The 18,167-nt window shown below is 35.7% G+C and overlaps 2 protein-coding genes across 4 annotated transcripts; one reads left to right on the top strand and one right to left on the bottom strand.

Annotated features, from left to right (window-relative positions):
• Positions 1-338: 338 nt before the first annotated feature.
• On the bottom strand, positions 339-9,803 carry LOC106131915 (uncharacterized). Its single transcript, XM_013331191.2, has 9 exons — positions 9,459-9,803; positions 8,698-8,901; positions 7,932-8,000; positions 7,469-7,609; positions 6,741-6,944; positions 6,200-6,340; positions 5,074-5,769; positions 4,171-4,403; positions 339-3,763 (listed from the first exon to the last, which is right to left on the bottom strand). Exons 1-9 carry the CDS (start codon positions 9,597-9,599, stop codon positions 3,127-3,129), a joined length of 2,466 nt encoding a protein of 821 aa, XP_013186645.1. The 5' UTR covers positions 9,600-9,803; the 3' UTR covers positions 339-3,126.
• A 2,254-nt stretch (positions 9,804-12,057) lies between these two features.
• On the top strand, positions 12,058-16,547 carry LOC106131917 (isocitrate dehydrogenase [NADP] cytoplasmic). 3 transcript variants are annotated; one of them, XM_060954761.1, is made up of 2 exons: positions 12,058-12,165; positions 15,164-16,547. In XM_060954761.1, the coding sequence occupies exon 2, from the start codon at positions 15,174-15,176 to the stop codon at positions 16,398-16,400; it is 1,227 nt and encodes a 408-aa protein (XP_060810744.1). In that variant the 5' UTR covers positions 12,058-12,165; positions 15,164-15,173; the 3' UTR covers positions 16,401-16,547. The 3 variants fall into 3 exon arrangements, with proteins under 3 accessions (XP_060810744.1, XP_060810743.1, XP_013186648.1); XM_060954760.1 differs by lacking the exon at positions 12,058-12,165 and adding an exon at positions 12,397-12,522; XM_013331194.2 differs by lacking the exon at positions 12,058-12,165 and adding an exon at positions 12,577-12,737.
• The last annotated feature ends 1,620 nt before the right edge of the window (positions 16,548-18,167 follow it).

Genomic DNA, 18,167 nt, shown 5'->3' with positions numbered 1-18,167 from the left:
CTCTACCCCGGGCCACAGGATGTCAACCACAAACACGCTAAGATGAGAGACTTAGCTCAACCAAAAAAACATTTTTAATCTCATTCTGAGTGTTATTTACCAACTTTGCCATTATAACAATAATACGTATTCTTTTTCTCTCTATCCCTACAGATAGGCATAATCACAGACAGAGAAAAAAAATACGACATATGCCTTATAAACGTTCTTGATTAACGAAAAGGGCGACGATCCATTATATCAAAGTTTACATTTTACATTTAGAAATTCTATAAGTAGGTACTTATATCAAAAATGTACAAAAAGCAAACAGAAATAAATTAAACAAAAATCAGTCTTACAATTTAATTGTCACACATGTATTACAACACATTACAATGAGATTCATTTCCAGGTACTGAGATAATACAACCACAGGGTTATCATAATGAAGTGCAGTTTTTTAATAATAATATTATATTTAAGAGGTAAATTTAAATAATAAAATAATATTAATTTACCTCTTTGGTATCAACTTTTGTAATTTTACCAATTTACTTGCGAATGATAAAACTTAATGATTCTAGCGCTTATAATTCTGCACTTACATTACGATTATGATCTTAATTTAGAAAACTGACGTAATAAGTTATCACGAAGATAAACAATGACATACATGATTTTTTTCTCAATTACACTTTCTACACAATGCCTAATATTCAGAATATTTTTAATGAAAATTTGGAAGTGAAGAATTGAAGTTGGAAATGAAGTTTTTTCTTAAATTTGTAATGGAACTGATAAAATATGGCAGAGTTTCCAAAGCCGTATTCATAAATAATACAATTATTTAAAAACCAGTGTTTTTCTATGATTATCATAAAATCTATTAAAAATTCGTTTCTAAAATTTAATCTTATACATTATCTATATGGCGTCTTCACTTGATTCCCAAAAAACGGTATCGAAATATGAGTCAAATACTATCACATCACTAACATTTACTAAGGAATACTAAACAGTAATAACATGCACAGCCAGTAAAGTTGAGAACAAACGAACAATATTTAACCTTAAATTATGGAATAATAACATTAATAACGTTATAAAAAAATATTGTACTCCGATGAATATACAAACTATTGGGGAAATCTCATTTGTACTTAAGTATATATAACACAAAATCTCACTAAACTGTATCAAAAACACTTAAGGCTAAGATAATGAAAAAACAATTGGAAAAAAAACATAATGGCACAAAAAGCGCTTTGAAGAAAATTACAATTCACTATTTTTAAAGCACTAGATTGCAAGCGTTAACAAAATTGCACGGAAGCTAGCTAATAGGTACAAAAAAATATTGCATCTTTGGACATTAAAGCCTCGTGTTAAGCATTGCACCTTAAAAAAAGCTAAAATAATAAATAAAAATATATAAAATAACTTAAAAAAGCATTTGGCAAGCTTTCCTTCACACCAACTTAAAACAATGTTCACATAGATAATACATCCGCCATATTCAAGACAACCCAATGACGAGCGGGCTAGTCTTTAAAATTTCGTATTAGTTCACATTTTAGTTCGCAATTAACGACCTGCATTTTCTACCGCCCAGAGAAATAATGTTAAGTTATAGTTACAAAGCCATCCTCATGTCTCGTGCTAGAGAAATGTCTAGGCAATGACATCATTAATAAACCTGTAAATGTTGCTATTTGAGAATGCGTCATACTATCTAGGCGAATGTATTATTAAAAATAATCCGACCTCCTTGCCTCAGTAGTCACTAAAGGGGATCAAATCTATACTACTACACAAAACAAAAAAAATGTGTATACAGTAAACTCAAAGCAACAATACAATACAAGATCATTCAATAGAATGGTTAAAACTAGAAAATTCATACAAAAATAGTAATAATCCTGAATTTATAACAATCCAAAACGAAGACTTAAATATCAATTATAAATAATGATCGAATCATGTTTAACAACTTCACATTTCACAACACTACACATAATATCTATTTAACTAGTCACACTTATTTGGCAGTATATTTGAGAAAAGTACAACCGCAAGAGAAAGCTTAGCTTCTTCTAATAAGTCTACATTTTAATTTTTTAATAAGCATGATATTATGAGGTATACTAGATCAAGATAACCATGGTCCTTTGGCACAAACTTTTGCGTTACATTATACTATTTATAAATAATACAGGTATTAATCGCGCATGTAACATGCCTTTATTTTATCTCGCATCATGTTACAATGATCCGTTGTCATCGAGCGACTGACCACGATAAACGTTACGTGCGCGTTAAATACCTGTTTCATTTATTAACAAAAATAAATAGTTTATCGGTCGTAGAGTTTGACGAAATATACTACATTAAATTGATTTTAGATGAAATAGTACGAACACAGTACGGCCACTACAAAACCTTTTGAAAATCATATCAATGTAACCATTATCAATATACGCAGTGGCACGTTTACGTTTAGTTATTCACTTTTTAACTGGCTACGGTTAGTGAACAAGTCATGATTAAAATATTTTACACCATATTTGTAAAAGTTGCAGTTCGCACCTGAATCTAGCAGGAATAAGTCCGCATTCTATACTTTATAGTAATAATAAATTTTGCAATAGGTAGTAGTATTTTTCGTCAATCTCTCACTATATACATAATTTGTGTATATCATAATCACAATATGGAGATCATACTTTATATATGTAGGTACAAGTAGTTCACAAAACAAACAGCCTTATCCGGTTGACAATATCGTCTTTTCAGTATTAAATTTATTAATTATTGCTATTATTTCAATTGCGTAAAATTATGTTTGATAATATTTAACAATGTAAACAATTAACGGTCTTTCATTACGTTTTCGCCACCTAATTTTGTCCAAAAACAAACATAATTTTACACATCACATACTATATTATAGATTTTTACCTAGTTTCATAAATAGCAATACTGCGGGGCATTTTTATCACTGTAAAGCATGGCCTAAAACTACGCGATTAATATGAATCGAACCATTGTGAATCGAAAAATTTATCAGATGCTTTATATTTGTAGAGTCTAGAATAGAATCTAATCTAAGAGATCGACATTTATAGAGGAATAAAATACCTAATCTTAATTCTTAGAGGGCTGATTACTGCCATCATTTGACGCCAACAAGGCCGACAATGTGGCGTGTGTTGCACTCAAAGTGCCGGAAGTTGGGCTCATGATGTTTGACGTCGCATGACCAACATTGGCGTTACCGAGCAAACCACTCGAGCCTGAACTCACTATAGTGACGTTAGGAGGCGGCGTTACACCGTTAGCGAAACCTGTCGATAAAACCTTTTGTGTATTATGCATCATGAACGACTTAGCGCCGCCAGCACTGCCTAAAGTGAGCACTTTCTTCAACATCACTGATGAATTGCACGCGTTGTCGATCATATCTTTTGTTGTAGATATGTTGTCGAAGTCAGCGGAACTGGCAGTAACAACGGTACTATTTTTTGGGGTCGTTGTGTGTACGGAAGGCCTTACGTTGAAAGAGACCCCTGAAGTTGTCGCTGTACGATTGATAATGTTGCGGGACACGATGGCATTATGCAGAATGTTGCCAGTTGGGAATGACTTCGAGGTAACGTTGACGTACTGAGGCGTGCCGATGATGGTCGCGTTAGAAGTCCTGGTTCCGAAACCGATTATTGTGCTAGCGGTACCTTGGGACATCACCGTGCTGAATGTTCCGCTCTTCGTGTTGATTGGTATCCTGAAAAGGTGATAGTTATTTTAATATTTATATGCGGAAAAATAATCAAATTTCTTTCAGATCAGATCACCTCGAATGGTTGGACCATACAAGTACGAAATATACATACTGATTTCAAAAAATCAGACTACTTTTCTGAGCAAGTCTTTGTTGCAGTTTATTAAAATTTTATATTTTCAATATAGCATATATACAATAACTACAGGACGCCCGCTTAAAACGAAAAAATCACCATAATTCCCGATCCCACGGAAATTTCGGGAAAACCTTTCTTAATGCACGCACTAGATCACATAGAGAACCAACGCGGCAAAATTTAAGTCTCTAGACCCAGCGATTTGGGCTGTGCGTTGATATATCATTCAGACATTCACTTTCTTCTTTTATATATTTAGATGATAACATACCCACGAATCATCTGTGACGTGGACCCTGGAATGCTCTGAATGGTCACAGTGGCCTGCGGGAGATGATGTATCGTTCTCTGAGTAGACGGCGGTACAGTGGAGCTGGTGTAGTAGTGGACAGTGCTGCCAGTGATCCGAGGCGGGGCCGCGATGTGCGCAACGGGAACGCTATGAATCATCCCGCTGGTCGTCGATGCCACTGTAATACATTTTGTTGTCGGACTGCCTGAAAACTGGAATATAAAAAAAAAATATAAGACCCAGGAAATAGGCACATTCATCTAGTGAAACTTTTATCATGATTTAATATTGGTTGGAGGTTCCCCTACAAGGATTGCGGAGGTTAGACGGGTGTCGCTTTGGGTAAGAACCTGACTTACTCGTACTCAATCTAGGATCCTGAGCGTTACGAGAACAATATAAGACCACTCCTATATTGTTCACCACCATCACAGAGTTTTCTTAACAATATTCATCTTCGAAGCTCTGAGACTTGGCGTTAATTTTAACTTAAAAAGTTTGTGCCTGTAAATTAAATAGAGGAAAATATTGAAAATCAACTCTTTTGATAATCTGTAACATAATGAGCCAGCACAATAATATTATCTTTTTTGATAGCTTAATGATTGTATATCAGAGTCATCGTGATAAAAATCTATAAAAAATATAACTATTTCATTTCAATGATATATATAATGTTATCTTAGAATGATGGCAAAAATTATTTATATATTACAATCCTAAAACATTAAACGAAAGTTTTTTCAAATTTTTACATCCTTGAACTGGGACTTTGTGAATTGTGACTATGGGCTCTGTCTTCTGCGCAAGAAATAAACACGTAATATTTATGTTGTGATTGTCACAACCATATATTCCCACGATAAATCAAGTAATACTTACGTTGTTAGTGTTCAATGTTGTTCCCAAATCAAATTCATCGCCAACTAAAGTAATAGTATCAGGATTGGCCCCAGTTAATTTCTCAATGGTCTTCCTCGCGTCCGCGTCACTTTCAATATTGCCAAGATTTCTACTTAGAAATTCAATATCCGCCTCAAGTAAACCATCCACTAGATTACTTTGATCATCATCACTTTGTTTACAAAGAGAAAACGCATCGTCATTCTCCAATTTTATATCTTCAACTTTGATACCGTCAACGTTAATATCATTTATATTTTCAACTTTGATATCGTTTACATCTAAATCTTCTACTTTAATACCATCAACTTTTATCTCATCCAAGTCTTCAACCTTTATGCCGTCTACTTTTATATCGTCAATATCCTCAACTTTAATATCAGCGATATCAGCAAAATCTCTTGTATTATCAGTATACTGACTTGCGTTAAAATTGTCGTAGTTATCATGTGAAGGTTCCATCTTAATTTCATCTAATAGTTTGTCCTCAAATGTACTAGTGGTGGGTTGGGGGCTCTCAGCGTTATCGGCGCTCAAAGAACGCTTAAGTACGTAGGTTTTTATTTTGCGTAACATAAAAGGGGGAACCTTGAATCCTGTCAATTCTCCAAGCATCGGTAAGGAGCTATGCTTATAAGCTTCACTGTTCGCCAATTCTTCAATATCTTCTAAAACCTAAAACAAATTGGCGGGATAATATAGTGTCCTTTAAAAAGTACTTATTATAACGAGTTTAAGACGAGTCATTACTTATCAGACTATTTAAAAAAAATTGATAAAATCTGAGGGTTAAATAGGTAATTTCTTTATCTGTCCATTGCAATAAATAATCAGAAACTATAAACACTACATTACTCCAACATGGAAGGTATGAAGAATATATCTAGAAGGTATAATAATAATCAAATCAATTAATTTATTTCAACTTTGTTCCACCACCACCACACGTCGAACCTTTGGACCAAACTGAGAATGTATGGGTAATGAAATTAAGGAGATATATGAATAAAATAAAACCTGGAGAAATAACACATTCTTTTTATCCCGAAATTCTCACGGCAACGAAGCCTCGGGGCGCAGATACTGGCGTATAACATAATCTTACCATAATATAAGTCTTCCCGCCCACGGCATTGACTAGGTTATGACTGGCTATCCATTCCTTGTCGGCGGTATCGGCAGGATACCTGAGAAGACCTGCGTGTCTAGTGTACAGACGACCTCGGGAATTACCCAGCCCCAGTACCTTAAAAACATTTTAAACTTAAATATACCTACGAAAACACATCTTTTTTTGTAAGTTCAATGCTACGACCCGAACACATACCGTAAATTACATTTTCATATGTTCGTAAAACAAACAAAAGAATCCATTAAAATTTTGAATTGAGCTTGTCCAAAACTACTCTTTCGTAAAAATAATTGTCATTACTAAACACTGTGAAATGAATACCTACCAACAAAATAACCATCTGACTTGGAGATTATCAAAAATATGATTATATTTACAGAATGGACCAAGACATGGCAATATGTATTTTACTCATACAACTTGGCATTGGCAACAGCCATTTGAATTTGTAAATACTTTATACAAAATTGACGGTGTTTCAAAATAGTCTAGATCTCATATATGGATACTGTACCTTATGAGCGTGAGACCCCATAATGAACAATGTATCCTGTGTCAACCTGGCTGGGTTCCATTTCTCAGGGTCTCTCAGAGCTGGCGAGGGAAGTGGAGAAGACGAACCACTATCTGGATTCTCTTCCTTTATCTTCTTACGTTTTATACCCATGTCCATATCTGCCTCCGACTCTTTACGCTTGTTCTGTGATGGACTTTGCAACTGAAATAATGTAATATGCAAATTATGAAATCTTTTTTAAGAAAACTAAGTTATGTAACTCATAATCGTTATAAGAATGTGTTTAAATATATATTGAAGACTTTTATTTCCAATGAGTTGATTACAGAATATAGATAAAAAGATATGTGTATAATCTTATTTTAACGCTATATGAGAACTTGAAACCATATTAAAACTTACAAATCAAGAAGTTTGTCTGTATAAATATTCAAGTGAATGAAGTTGCGGATAAAGTTACATAAAGAACTACTAAGAAGGACATAGGGTAACTTACATAAACGACATGTGTGTGAGAAACTGCAAGCAGAACCTAGTATTATTTTTTCCTATAAACATCCAAAACTTGGGCTGAGCAACCTGTCACTATTTGAATCTCAAAGCCAAACAGCTGCACATGGCCTATCAGTCTTTTCAAGACTGTTGGCTCTGTCTACCCCGTAAGGGATAAGGACGTGATCATATGTATGTATGTATCCAAAACTTAATCAAAAGCTGCTACTTACATTATTTTGTTTAGAAAATTTAGTATCAGCACCGTTGCTGGATTCCGAATCACTGGTCTCGTAAGGTGATGCTACTGGACGAGTGGGAGTAGTGTACAACAGACGAGTGGCATCCAACATAGCTCTACACACAGCCCGGACCTAATTAAAAATGTAAATATCATTTTTCAACAAAGAGTTTGTTAGTCCGAGGAGCCTTGTAATTGTAAAATACACACTTTTAAGTAAACCCATTAAAGGATGCAATGTCATTTTAAAACAATGTTTTAAATATTTCCTGTCATTTACACATTAAGGTGTCTGTCGGAAACTTGTCTAAAAAAATTGATAGGAAATAGATTTTCAAACTGTCAAAATAATTGTGTTGTAAGTTCTGGTAAAAATAATGAGCACCTAATAATAATCATCTCTCATGGACCTGTTTATCAGTTTTACTTGCTATCTAGTATACTATAAAACTTACTTGGTCTTCACTGACTGATTCATCTCCCAGATTAAGTCTTATGTTATTTACAGCAGGTACAAAGAATTTCTGAAACAAAGAAAATACTCTAGTTATATCAGTAGGTATACAAGTAAAGCACAAATATTTTAACTTTCTTAGTAACATAAAAAATTTGATATGATTTATTTCACAAACATAATAAAAAGCATAAATGTTAGTAATTGATTTTCGGAATAAATAATATGTTACTTAGTAAGTATTTACTCTTTATACAGGTTTTGACTTGCCACACCTACCATATGATAATTTAGTAGATCATATACCCAGTAAGGATAATTTCTGCTTAGAATAAAAAAGAATAGAAGAGATTTAATTTTTTTAATGTATTATTTATGAAGTGTTTTGTCTTATAGGAGCTTAGTTGCAACACCCAAGAATGTCAAATACATATAAGGTGTATATTATTGTTTAACAAAAATAATTCCAACAATGATGACTTTCAATAACTTCTAGTTCTTAGTGTTTCTTTAGTGTTGTGACTGTAAGAGGCAGTACGCTAATATAATAACCTTATAGCTGAATATGCTGATACACACACACAATCACAGCTTTATCTATTATGGGTTAGACAAAGCCAACAGTCTCGAAAAGAATGAAAGGCCACATTCAGCTATATGCTATTGAATAAACTTGTTATGATCAGAGAATAAAACTGAAAAGCACTGAAAATAGCATGGTGGTCAACTTGTCTAAATCTTAGGTTTCCTTATATTTATTTACTTACCTCAAGATATTTTTTTATAACTTGATCAATCTCTCTAGTGACTGCTGATTGTATAGTTTGCCTCAACATGTCCAAAGACTTATTGGCACTTGCGCGGAATTCTGCTATAGGTCTGGAATGTGGCTGCACAGGTCCTGGCAGACTAAACCTCCTATGCATGGCTGCAAGGGTATTGATAGCAATCTGGCGAGTTATGGGTTGTTTCTGAAAATAATTAATAATAATAATAAGATATAGTCACTCCTGTCGCCCTTACATCATGTCTCCTATCTTGGGTCTGCTGGAAGAGATTCTTTTAAATAAGCAGAACCTTTGTTATTTTGTTTCTTGTGTTTATCAGTCTCTTAAGTTTTCTGTGTACATAAATTAGTAAATAAATAAATAAGAGGATTATTTAGTTGTATAACTAAACTTCATGTGCAAATTCATTGTGGAAGTAATATTTTTAGCAATTCTATCAAAATTCTGTTAAAATTTCCATATACATTTCAAAACATATATGGAAAGTTCTAAAACCTGTACATTTGTACCTGTTTAATTCATACATAACTATACCTAGTTGAAGGGCATATTATACATTACAATGATCTCAAATATTTTACATAAATCAATTGATCATAAATCACTTTGGTATCTAAATATTTCTGTATACAGTAGAAGCAAACAAAGTTCAAGTTCACAAATGGGCGTTTTCTTTCTATGTTTTTTTTTTTCAAGACTTTGGAAAGTTTTGCGTTTTGAAGTACTCAATTATTAGTTACCTGCATATTGACTGTATCACTAGCACGAACAGTTATCATCCGAATTGGGGGCTGGAAGTTCCATGAGCTACTGGGGGTACTCTCAGGAGTAGGATTCTGAGGCGACGCTTCGACGTTATTCCAATTCTTTTGTATCACCATTTCGATGAACAAGAAACGACCTATTACTCACAATAACAACGTTGTCTTGTAAAACGTCATTTAAGATTTTATATTTCCCATATTTCCACTTCACTCAATTTCCTTCCAAATCGATATTTCTAAATTTCAAAGAAACTCAAACTGCCTGCAATCAGGCAGCTTCTGTCTGCGGCAATCAATGTCAATTTGACGCACAGATAATTACCTATATTGACAGAGAATTAGACGTTTGACAACACTTCTTGACAAGCAAAAAAAATATCTAGATAGGTACCTACATGGAGAAACCTTCGCCTTCGCCGCTTCAACTAGCCAACATGCCAATTGTTTTCAATAGATAACAGTCACCTATTCGATTGAGGTTAAAGCTAAAACTAAAGCGCGGTATTTTAGTTAGGCTCCCAGGTGCTAAAAGCGTGTTCGTCCCAACACGAATGTATGGCAGTAATAGGCCATTGTGGCAGAAGCGGAAGAATTAATTAAAATCGGTATAAACCTGATGAAATTAAAAGCGATAATGTAAAATATATGGAAAGGAATTATGTAGAAAATAAGAAAAGGAATTAAGTTCTTAGTTTAGATATTTAGGTCATGTAGAAAGGTTTAGTATTAATTTTATTTATCAAAATATTACAAAATATTCACAACAGCTTCGTCAACATCAAGGTAATACAAAATAGAAACAATCACCAAACAAACAAATACATTTAATCAAAAATACCACCCCGGACTGCACCCGGCTCAAAAGTACCCATTAAACTTGCCGCATTCCCTCTTTGGATAGCTATGGAGAGCCTTTGCACCAGGTACCATCCCGAGCGGTTGTCATAACCACGTGCCCTTAAACGCCGTCCAATCTCACCAATAAAGAGCCTCGCCTGAGGACACCATGGACCGGCTGTTTCTACGGCCACCGGAACAAACTCATACTGAGTTGTTAGAACCGAGTATTTATTAATCTTTTGTTCAGCAGCCATCTTAGCGGCTGCGCCGGGTGTACGCTCAGTGTTAGTGAGATAGGACGCCGCATACGTGCTAACGCACGTCGCGTCCCACAACAGGCAACGTCCTCTCTGCCACGGCACCAAAGTGAGTCCATCAGGTCGCTTCCCGTCCGTACGCAACAGACCCGGCGGTTCCAGCTGACAAGGTATATTGGCAGATATTAAAGCCCTTCGTATAATGTCATTTAACGAGTGATGCCGCGACAGACGACCCGCACAACGTGCGCACCCAAGAGCATGGTGCCCATCGGCCTCCACCATCTTCCCACAAATACAGAGATGAGGTTGACACACAACGCACCCCAACCGTAAAGCTTCGGCTACTCTCAGGGAATCGTTATCTAATAATGTTCCCATTTGTGGGGATGGGATAGCGTGCAACCAAGCGCCCGACTCCGGTTCAGCTGCGGCCTTGAAGCGAGCCAAATGAGCACCGGTGACCTGGCCCTCCAGTTCCCTAAAAATAGACTGAGACCTGTTTTCATCCCAAAGGCGCTGAACCTCGGGCCTATCAGGAACCGCACAGTTCGGGTTTTGCCCCACCCACGCTATCAAAGCATCGTCTACAAAGGGCAAGATCAAACTGTCACCGCTAGAAGGGAGTAATTTAGTGACAAGATTGACAACCCCATGCGACGAGAGGCCAAGAATGCCGGGAGAGCCAAATCCTCCAAGCGGCGAATACCCAAACCACCGCACCGGACAGGCAAAGAAGCTTGCTTCCACTGCACTTCATCAAGCCTGACGTTAAGAATGTCCTCTAGGATTGATTTGACTGCATTGTCAAACTGTTCTATTTCGTGAGGGCATAACCAAGAAGGACTCGTTCTCAAAACGTATGTCAACCGAGGGACCGCCAAGGAATTTCGGAGAAGCACCAGCGAGACATGGGAAGGTAAGTTTTTCAAACGATCGTGAGAGGCAACGAGATTTATCAATTTATCCTTAAAGGACTGAGGCAACCCCTCCTTAAAAATAGGTGCCCCTAAAAGCCTGAAATTGGACTCGTCCACAACCTTCACACCCGGCAACAAACACTCAAAACGTGATATAGAAGTACTGGCTACTTGTCCACACAAAAATAACTCACACTTACTTGTACTAAACTCTAGCCCAAGCTGTTTAAACATAACAGACAGATTTTGTAAATCTGCTGCCACGACGTCAGGAGGGCCACCAAAGGAACCGTCATCTAGGTACCAGACATTCAGCGGAGACTTCATACTAGTAACAGCTCTATGAATTGCCAGACTAAAAATGAGTGGGCCTAAAGGATCTCCCTGCTGTGCACCAACTTGCGATGAAATGGGTCTTCCCTGGAAAAACAGGTGACTGGACGAAGAATAGCACTGATAAAGAAACGGATAAATGACCGGTGTGTGCTCCAGGACCTCTTTCTTCTTTCAAGGTTTAGTTGTTATTGTGGCGTAGAGATGTCGCCACACATCTATCAATGTCAAGTAAGAATCAAGTCTGACATTTAAAATCAATCAAGTCATTTCGTTCCATTACGTTACCTACTTTTATCACATTTTTAATATTTGTGACTATTATTTTTAAAGGTATTCCTATCTTCAATTTTTATTTTTATTTTAATTAACTTTAGTAGACATATAAATGTGTTTTTGTTGCGTTTTAAGATCATCAGCACTTACATGTCCCTATTTTAATCAGTTTTATGAAAAATAAATCCGTTTTAACGCTTTGAGAAAGTAACTATCATCCAACGTCAAGATGTCAATAATTTTAATATAATATTCATAATAACCCACTCACTCATACAAGATTAGTTAGGTAGGTATGTACTTAATTTGATTTGGTAAAATAATAGAATCCCGGTAGAGGTAAGATAAACACTCCTTGTGTTTATCTTCCTAGAATCCAATCACATCACATCTTCAGCCGTAGGATTCCTAAAGGTGAATTTGCTTGTTATTGCGAAAGTTGTCACTTAATCTAAAATTCGTTTTGCTGTCTCTTCGGTTTACGGCGATAGGTTATATAGGTACCTACTTAATATAGGTATGAGATAGTGTGTTTTATCGTCACCAATCACCGACGTGTCACGTTAGTTTCACTGGCGCAGTGAGGGTGATACGACGGATATATAATTTGTGAATAGCTGCTTATTTAGGTAAGCTTATTTAAAACTAATATCAATTTCATTTAAAAAATAACTTTTTGTAACTTGTTCCCATCATATTTTGCATGGTATTTGTTGGTACGATCATATATAATTTATGGCAGATACATACCTTCTAACATGACAGAGGTTCTCCTGTCTCTTGAACTTTGCCCAGGTTCTTGGTAAACAATCTCAAGGATTTGTAGCTTCTTGTATTTTATGCAATTTACACATTTTGTGTTACTTAAGATTTAGTTCCTTATTTTAAGTAAGAACTTTATTTTTACGTATTTAAAAGTATTTAGGAAGTTGGCTTGGAATAATTGTAAATGAACCTAAAATTTCAAAAACCTATGTCTTCGTAAATTTATCACTTTTTCTTTATAAAATGATCTAAGTATAAAAAATGTGTACAAATATAATATTTAGATGACAAATATTAGTTTGTAACTAGCTTTGTTTTGTTTAATGCAGATGCGTTTCATTCTCTTTATTTCTAATTTTTAGATATAATGTATACACCTCATTGACATCAAACATAATTTATTATTAAAACTAAAGTAAAACATTCTTAATTAGGGGTTCTACATACCTATACACAGTCACATCTTTATCCCTTGCGGGGTAGACTGAGCTAACAGTCTTGAAAAGACTGAAAGGCCATGTTCATCTGTATAGCTTTATGGCTTAATTGAGCCTATTCCTCTTATAGTCTATCACCTACTAAAGGAATCTTCAAGTTTATAAGCTTGTCCCTTAATCGCCTTTTACAACACGGGAAAGGTATGGACAGTGCAGGAAGCCACATGTCACAAAGGGGTTCTAAATTTTATGCAAAACACTCAACCAACACCAAATCCACTATCAAAATATTTACATATTGAATTATTTTGGTTAATGAACTTCACATTCACCTTGATTCAGTTTTTTTATTCCTAATTACTGTCATCGGCTTTTATCACAATTTTTGGATAACAATATTAGAGATAATGTTTTCATTACCTACATACATACGGGGATAGACAGAGCCAATAGTCATGGGCCAAATTCAGCTTTTTGGCTTGTTGACATGAGTGACAGGTTGCTAGCCCATTGCATTAAATAAGAATCCCTAATTAATAATACTATCCTTTAGTTGCCTTTTATGACATCCATGTGAAGAGAAGGAGTTGTCATATTCTTTTTTTTATAAATAGTACCTAAGTTACAAAATAAATAATTTGCATTTTATATATTTTGCTATTAAGTCTTTGTCAAATCAAGTATGTTATGTTAATGGCAATCCATAAAATATATATATATATATATATATTTTTTTTCTTTTTTCAATATTAAATCTCATAAATATATAAATCTCCCGTGAACAATGTATTCTCCCGTCCACATTCTATTCTAAGTATAATTTAATATTGTGAAGTTGACGTTGTTGAAGAAAATGCTGCAGTGCAGTTTGTTACCGCTTCTTCTGCACTGACGCCTTGGAAGCGGCAGTAAACTTAGTTTTTAAGTAATATATTTGACGTCAACCAAGTTGTTAAACCATACGACAATTATTAAGCGATATAATAATATCCTATAATAATGAATAAAAAATTTTGAATTTTGAATTTGAATTTGAATGGATAAAATAGTGCAATTCAAACCATGACATAGCACTTAAATTAATTATCTGTGCCTGTTCCAAATGATAACAAACATTCCACTTTTTATGTTACAAAAAGCAAGTAGGTACTTAAGAAATAATATTTTCATTCTCTACATTTGCATTTAATAGTTATTGCTTTAAAAATAGTTCCCATATTCCTATGTTTGCAAACAATAGGGCAAAAGGAAAACAATTAAAATATCCATATTTATATCGCTATTAAGTTTAAAGAAAGATGTAGTCTCCGCCTCCCCTCCGGGAAAGAGGAAGTGAGAGGAAAGCACATTACCGCTGCACTACAAAGGCCGTAACTAAGTTCTAATCAGTGATTACTTATCTGTAAGTTAAGAATTGGCCTTTACCACTGTATATCTAACAGTTGATTCAAGTTAAAATAAAATTACTTTCTTAAAATAATAACATAATTATGTATTAAAATGTAATGTACGGATTTTGATGAAATTTATTCTTACTTTTCTCCATCAATCCATATAATTACGTGTATATCCCTTGCGGTGTAGACAGAGCCAGCAATTTTGAAAGACTGATAGGCCACGTTCAGCTGTTTGGCTTAATGATGGAATTGAGATTCAAACAGTGACAGGTTGGTAGAAGAGAAAAGAAGAACCCCAAGCTTGTAAGCCTATCCCTTATACGCCTTTTACGACATCCATGGGAAAGAGAAAGAGTGGTCTTATTCCTTTTTTTTTATTGGTGCCGGGAACCACACGGCCCTGATACTTTACTGTTTATTTTATATTAACAAGATGTTTTTATCTTCTTTTTACAGAACCATCAACATGTCGAAAATAAAGGCTGGACCCGTAGTCGACATCCTCGGTGATGAAATGACCAGGATCATCTGGGATCTGATTAAAGATAAGCTTATTTTACCTTTCTTGGACATTGAATTGCATACATTTGATTTGGGCATGGAGTATCGTGATCAAACAGATGATCAAGTAACAATCGACTGTGCCAATGCCATCAAGAAATACAACGTGGGCATTAAATGCGCTACTATTACACCTGACGAAAAGAGAGTAGAAGAATTCAAATTGAAAAAGATGTGGAAAAGTCCCAATGGAACCATCCGTAACATCCTCGGCGGCACTGTCTTCAGAGAAGCCATTATTTGTAAGAATATCCCTCGCCTTGTCACTGGCTGGGAGAAACCCATCATCATTGGGCGTCACGCTCATGCTGATCAGTACAAGGCTACCGACTTTGTCGTACCTGGTGAAGGAAAACTTGAACTGATTTGGACCCCACCCTCTGGACAACCAATAAGACATGTCGTCAATGATTTTAAGGGTGCCGGTGTAGCTCTCGGCATGTTCAATACTGATGCCTCTATTGTAGACTTTGCCCACTCGTCATTTAAGTTCGCCCTTGACAGAAAATATCCTCTGTACCTGAGTACAAAAAATACTATTTTGAAGAAATATGATGGCCGCTTCAAAGATATCTTCCAAGAAATTTACGAGAAGGAATACAAAAAGCAATTCGAGGCTGCAGGTATTTGGTATGAGCATAGACTTATCGATGATATGGTTGCTTATGCTATGAAATCGGAAGGTGGATTTGTATGGGCTTGTAAGAACTACGACGGCGATGTGCAGTCAGACTCGGTCGCTCAAGGCTATGGTTCTTTGGGTCTGATGACATCTGTCTTGATTTGCCCTGACGGCAAGACAGTTGAGGCAGAAGCCGCTCACGGTACGGTAACCAGGCACTTCCGATTCTACCAGCAAGGCAAGGAAACATCCACCAACCCCATCGCTTCTATTTTCGCCTGGACCAGAGGGCTTCTCCACCGCGCCAAATTGGATAATAATCAAGAGCTCAAGAAATTCGCTGAAACGCTCGAAAAAGTGTGTGTTGACACTATTGAATCTGGAGTTATGACTAAAGATTTAGCTATTTGCATCAAAGGCATGAATAATGTAAAGCGATCAGATTATTACGAAACCTTCGAGTTTATGGATAAATTGGCTGAAAACTTGAAGAAAAGCTTGGGCAAATGACTCCACGCGATGCAGCTGAAAAGTAATCTTTGAATGCATAAATTATTTTAATGGTCACAAGGAATTAAGGGTATTTTGTTATCGCATTTATTTATTTCGAGTATTTCTATTGTATTCAGTGAATAAAATCTTTACATTTCTGTAAAACGTGTGATGATTGCATGTCCTTGAATATTAATTTACCTTATGTAATGTGGGTGTAACTTTCCATTGTTTTAACTCGAGCCCCTGTTCAAAAAAACGATAATTGCCATGTTATTGAGTAGGTGTGTCAACTATGTCTCCTAGTGAAACAATGAAACATTAAAAAAAGGTTTGTTAAATCTTAGGCATAATTGTTATACCTACTTAATTTTTTTGGATGCTTAGTTTTATGAGCGATACTGGGTCATTAACATCAAAGTTATTATTGTCAACTACAAGATAGTAGTTACGCAAGTCTACATTTATCTAAATGTAAGATAAAATATATCGTTTTACGGAAGAAGATACCTTATGCAGTGGCCATAAGACATCTTCTTTCTTATTCACCAACATCACTGACGCATAAAAATAGCGCAAAGATAGCAAAAATTTATTTATCCGTTTTATGGGATCAAACACCGCTATTGTAACTGCCGAGATCGCGATTTATTTTCCCTTAATAGTGTGGATTAGCTTTTTAACCCGCGGTTTGCCTGCGCGAATTTAGCGCTACCTACAAAAGTGAAAAACACTGAAAAATATATACTTAGTGGAAAATAGATTTTGGGTGACTTGCATATTCGTAACCGCAAAATACCAATACCATAAAAATATCTTATGACGACAAAGGCATTAACGCAGTTAAGTAAAACCTCCCAAAAAAAACTTAAGATGCCAGGACTCACACACATAACAGGCACAGGGATAACAACTAACCAAGGTAGAAATTTTTGTCAAGAAGAAAATCCTTGACTCTTAGAGTTTTCCTATAGCCACAATCATAAGTGGAAAGGTCAGGTTCTTAGATAAGATAAGATTTGTAGGTCTACGCTAAATGAAAAGATATTTTCATTGTACGCGGGGTTGAACTGATTTCCAGTTCATTATAGCCAGGGTAAACGAATCTTCCATCTTGAGTGGTGTATCACATTGGGCCTTGCCACATTGGATGTTGCCTATTAAGTAGTTTTGAATCATCTCAATAGATGTCGCTAGATGGTTTCTTATTTCGTCATACGATTAAATATTTCAAGTTGCTTTCGTTTTCCGGCTAAATGACTGCAAGTATGGTTAATTCCATTCCACATCGGTCACCTGGGTGATATCACAATAAGTATTTGGTGGATTTATTCCCGGTTGCATTCTCATAGAGCCGCGGTTCCCTAGGCATCACAACCAGCCTAGAGGAACATCTTCCCTTTAGTGGCGGTCGAACCGAATCATCGCTCCCGCTACAGGCTTATAAACTTGGATTCTTCTTTTAGGCGATGGGGCTAGCAACCTGTCATGATTTGAATCTCAATTCCATCATCACGCCATACAGCTGAACGTGGCATGTCAGTCTTTTTAAGACTGTTGGCTCTGACGGGATTGTATATGAATGAATGAATAATGCATCCTCACCTCTCTGGAGAGAAACCTAGGGTATGCCTTTGATCATGGATCCTGGATTGGGTAAGTCAGGTTTTTAGACGAAGTGGCTCGCAACTGACCTCTGCAACCTTTGGATCCATGGTTACACATCCAGCTGCCTTAATAAGCAGATTTCTTCATGTTTGGTGGATTTATTATGTCTTATCGATA

This window comes from Amyelois transitella, chromosome 5 (assembly GCF_032362555.1).
Source record: "Amyelois transitella isolate CPQ chromosome 5, ilAmyTran1.1, whole genome shotgun sequence".
NCBI lineage: Eukaryota > Metazoa > Arthropoda > Insecta > Lepidoptera > Pyralidae > Amyelois > Amyelois transitella.
The sequence above is the reverse complement of the archived record's forward strand: the minus strand, read 5'-3'. Positions and strand labels throughout refer to the sequence as shown.